Below are 4,774 nucleotides of genomic sequence, written 5' to 3'. Positions count from 1 at the left end.
ATATATATATATATATATATATATATAAAAAGGGTGTGATCTCATAAATTACTGCCAGCATTTGGATAATAACATAAACATGATTCTAGTTTTCTCTAAAGTCTATGCTTCTTACCAAAATGTATAAAGGATTTAACTAGTACTACATTGAAATTTATAGTAAAAATATGTATGCGGGATAATAAAATACTATTTGGCTGAACTTGTTACCTAAACTGCCTAAATAATTCTTTATAGAACACTATGGCTGAAGAGAAAATACATTAACTGGAAAAATATTTACATGAGTAATGCTGCAAAAGATGTGACAGGCCAAAAGAGATTCTTTTAAAAACCTACCATACATGTCTCTTCCAAATAGAAAGGAAAAATAAAAATTTTTAAAAATATTTAAGAAATTAAGTTGTAAAATATATTCAAGTACTGATAACACTAACATTCTCCCTGTGCAAACACACGTGAACCCATGTGATCTGAACACATTTGTGAGAAGGTGAGCTGTTTTTCCCTTATGTCTGCTATACCAACCTGCTTTTCTTTGGGAGAAGACAGAAATTTCAGAATGTATATTCATTCTGTACATTACAGTTATAGGGTTCTTATGAAATCATTTGCCAAACCTGTTGTTGTTGCTGCTATGTGCCGTCGAGTTGGACCCGACTCATAGTGAACCCTCCTTGGGTTTCTGAGGCGGTATCACTATGGAAATAGATTGCCCAACCTTCCTTCCAAGGAGCGGCTGGTGGGTTTGAACTGCCAGCCTTCTGGTTAGTAGTCAAGTGCCTTAGGCACTACACTACCAGAGCTTCCTTGCCAAACCTAGGTAAACAAATTACAAATTTCTAGAGACTGAAACATGTTTTTTAAAAGGTACAATCTAATAGGGAAAATGCCCTCTCCTGGGGATCCAACCAAACTGCAGGAAGGTAATGCTCCCACCAGAACTTCAAAGTAAATCTAAGACAGTATACTACCCACCTCAAACTGTCAAATGGCATGCAACATTTCCTTTCCCTTTTCAGTTCACAAGTTATCAATAGTTTACTACCAATGAACAAAAACACAGAGAGCTCCTTAATATATCTCACGTTTTACACAAATCAATGAAATATTTCAAAACAATGAAGTAAAAACCCACTGCCATCGAGTCATTCCAACCCATAGTGACCCCCATTGGGTTTCCAAGGCAATAAATCTTTATGCAAGTAGATCACCCCCTCTTCCTTCCACGGAGTGGCTGGTGGGTTTGAGCTGCCAACCTTCTGGTTAGCAGTCAAAAATGCCCTTAGGCACTGCAACACCAGAGCTTCTCATTTCAAAACAAGTAATGGTTAACTGATGTGTTAAAACAACAACAGACAAAGAATTTATTTTTTATGGAAATGGAAACAAACAATTTCTTGGAAAAGAAAATTACCCTCATATTTACAGAAAGGTTACCTTCATAAAAGTGTATCAAAGGACAGAATTGCCTTTAATATACCAAACCAAACTCATTGCCATCGACTTGATTCTGACTCAGTCACCCCACTGGGTTTCCAAGGTTGTAAATCTTTACAGAAGTAGATTGCCTGGTCTTCTCGCCATGGAGTGGCTAGTGGGTTTGAACCCCCAACTTCCTGGTTAGCAATCAAATGCCTTAGGCACTATGCTGATAATATAATGCCCTCAATAGTTTTTAGAAAGTAATTCAAGATAGGAACCGGGCAGGATTAGCTACTGCCACAACACAGGCTGGGGGAGTGTTCCCATCCACGAGGTGGCTTTCAGGAAAGGCAAGTCTATCTGGCTATCTCAAACACTCTACCTCTCAAGGGTATAAAAGAAACATCAAATGTATCCTATCAGATTTAACTACTTTCCTTCTTAGAGGGGACAAGCTGAGGACCATATGATTTTTGTCCCCTCTTCCATATTACTTGGAAAATTACCAGTGTAAGGGATACAGAAAACATTGGATCAACAGACAAGAAGGGAGGAGTATACTCTTGGATACGATGTACATGTATCATCCATTTCAGGCTAATACATTTTTGAAAGGAAAGTAGCTCTAATCACATAACACAAGTTAAATGAGTTTCTTCTTCTATCCATCTGTTTCCCAATAATCTCTATACAGAAAATGTCAGTCACTTGCAGGTAGCTGTAGTTAACTGAACATACATAATCACTACCTGTAATTGGCTTCTACCAACCTGTGGTGGTTTCTACTAACCCCTAATGATCTGGAATCAACCAGAAAAAGAAACCATTCAGCCACCCTCTCCACAAATTCTTTTTAAGGAGTGAGGCAGTTAAAGGGAACGCAAAATGCTCAGCTAACTAATGTGGACTAGTGGCTACTACTTCTGCCCATGTGACACACTGTCAACCTCACTCCTTTCATTTGGTAATACACCAAGTTCTCCTGACTAGCAGGGTCTGTATTTTAAAATAAGATTTAGAGAAGAACAATCAACTATTTCAGTGACTGACAAGTGTTCCAGTAGACTAATAATAGGCTATGAGGAGCTGTTAAGAGTTTAAATAAGGCTAAACCTTGAAGGTGTTAAGAGTGGCATTTTTCATCTATATTTACCTTGACATAATACCTAAAGTAACATTCATGTTGCCTTAAGAAAGGGAAAATTTCCCAGATCTGCAAGAGGCTGGGCCATTGGATACTTTTCTCCCTGTATTTTTAAAAAAGGGAGGGCTGAGGGAAGGACAAATGTGTAAATGATATTAGAGCCTTTCCGTGTTAACAGGCCAACATGGGGCAGGGAGAGGAAAAGACACTTAGTCACCAAATGACAAAGGAGAGGTGGAAGAGAAATAGAGAAAGAGAAGAACAAAAAGGCCGGAAACGGGAAGGGTGGTTTGCTGATAAAGGTGAACTTCATTGTCTTCACACTTTTGTCTAGGATTGGTCAAATTTATTTTCTTTCAACTGTGCAGACAGATTGGAGGTGCACACAAAGGCATCTTGCTATGCACAGATCTAAGGAGTAACAACATAATGCTAAAAATATCTATACCCACACTGATTCTCAGAATGAATGAAGCTGTATTATTTGTCTATTTGTTTTACATATTTGGCTTCTTTAGAAAAGTAGCTTCATTCCAAACTGAAATAAGAAGAAGCAGGGGATGTCAAAGTACATCAGTGACCCACATATTTGTTTCATCATTTAGGATTCAGAACTGAATTCCACAATACTTTCTACTCTGCTCCATTTTATTAAAAAGCTATTTAGACACAAAAAGGGCTGACTAGTTAAACGACACGTACCACCAAAAATTATGCCAAAATTTGTATTCTAAAAATGATTTCCAAAGCAAATTCTGTTTCTCCTCTTCAAAAGTATGTTCCTTCTTTCAGAGAAAAGAGGGAAACAAAGAACTCCCCTCCAAAAAAGGAAACAAACTAGGAGAGAGTAAAGAGATCAGAATCCCCTGTGGGCATTTTTTCAAAGTATTCATCCTCCCTGTAGATTCTGATAAGCTCTGCTAAAGCAGCAAGCTCTTTTCCCATGCCACGAATGGAAGCACTGCTGACCACAGTATGCAACGTCACTCAGGTGTGCAACTAAAGAGACGCCTGAGAACCATACCACAACATGATTAAAGACCCAAAAGGTCTTTAATCTCCACGCATCTATGGCTCTCAAAACTGAAATACCATACCAGAAAATGTCATGGTCAATGACCACTGTCAAAAGAAGAAAAATCAAGAACATAGTAAGAATATTCACTTTGAGTCATTAATGGTAACTACATTAATTAGGGGAAGCCAAGTGATGATGATGATTCCTTTTGATTACTGTTAAGAGTAATCATCAAAAAAAAAAGTTGTGAGATTTATTCTCTTATAGATCAGTCACTAGAAAAGGGACCTCCCAGCAGAGAGTCCACAAACCTAAGGAAACGAAAGCAGCAACAAGCAATGGCTGTACCACAAGTGCAACCATCCACAAAAACGACATTAACTTGAATAAGTCAAATTCTTCACTTACCATTTGTTAGTCTATCAAATAGAAAGATATCAAAATTCCAATTTCCAACTTTTTCCAGCATACACTGAAATGAAAACCAAACATTCCTACTGTAATTTAATTTCAATAACATTCTCTATCTTTTGTAGATAGTCCACTGAGAAGTTAATGAAAATGGAAAGTGACTGATTTACTTTAAGAAATGCCAATTATCATTTTCCTTTTAATTATGACTTTTCCAATTGGCTCCCAAAAAGAATAAAGTCCAAAGGAATGAACTCCATGTGAAGACAAAATATTGTTTTATTTTTTAATTAATGGATATATAAGTAAGGATAGCATTTCTTTCAACATATCCCTATAATCCCATAACTTTCTTGAATCCTAAGATAATTTAACATCAATTTAATATGGCTCATACATTGCAAGGCCTATAAACTAGGTTTTTAAAAATCTAGTAAAAATAAGTTGTAATAGCAATTGAGTGCTTGCTACATTCCAATATGGTTGCAAGCGCTTTACTCGCTCTTTCCTATTCACAACACTATCAGGCAGGTAATATTTGTTAGTCTGTTTAATAGATGGGGGAACTGAGGCAAAAGAGAACTAACTTGGTTAGCTAGCAAGTGACAAGAGCTGGGATCTGAAAATCAGGCAGTTTGACTCTGGAACCTAGCTGTGTAACTTCTATACTGTATCATACTTATTTGTTACTATATTTTTTAAAACCACTCTACACTTAAGGAGAATTTATTCTTTACACATCCTTACAAAATAATTCATAGCATTTACTACATTAA

The 4,774-nt window shown here is 36.8% G+C and overlaps 1 protein-coding gene across 1 annotated transcript in view; it reads right to left on the bottom strand.

Annotated features, from left to right (window-relative positions):
- Positions 1 to 4,774, bottom strand: part of PDE7A (phosphodiesterase 7A) — a 176,819-nt gene that overhangs the window by 25,007 nt on the left and 147,038 nt on the right. Inside the window, exon 5 of the mRNA XM_007949737.2 lies at positions 3,996 to 4,059. Within this exon, the coding sequence (XP_007947928.1) occupies positions 3,996 to 4,059 (64 nt within the window). The remainder of the gene's footprint in view (positions 1 to 3,995; positions 4,060 to 4,774) is intronic.

This window comes from Orycteropus afer, unplaced genomic scaffold, assembly GCF_000298275.1.
Source record: "Orycteropus afer afer isolate SDZICR_OR568_19922 unplaced genomic scaffold, OryAfe1.0 scaffold00252, whole genome shotgun sequence".
NCBI classification, from domain to species: Eukaryota; Metazoa; Chordata; class Mammalia; order Tubulidentata; family Orycteropodidae; genus Orycteropus; species Orycteropus afer.
The sequence above is the reverse complement of the archived record's forward strand: the minus strand, read 5'-3'. Positions and strand labels throughout refer to the sequence as shown.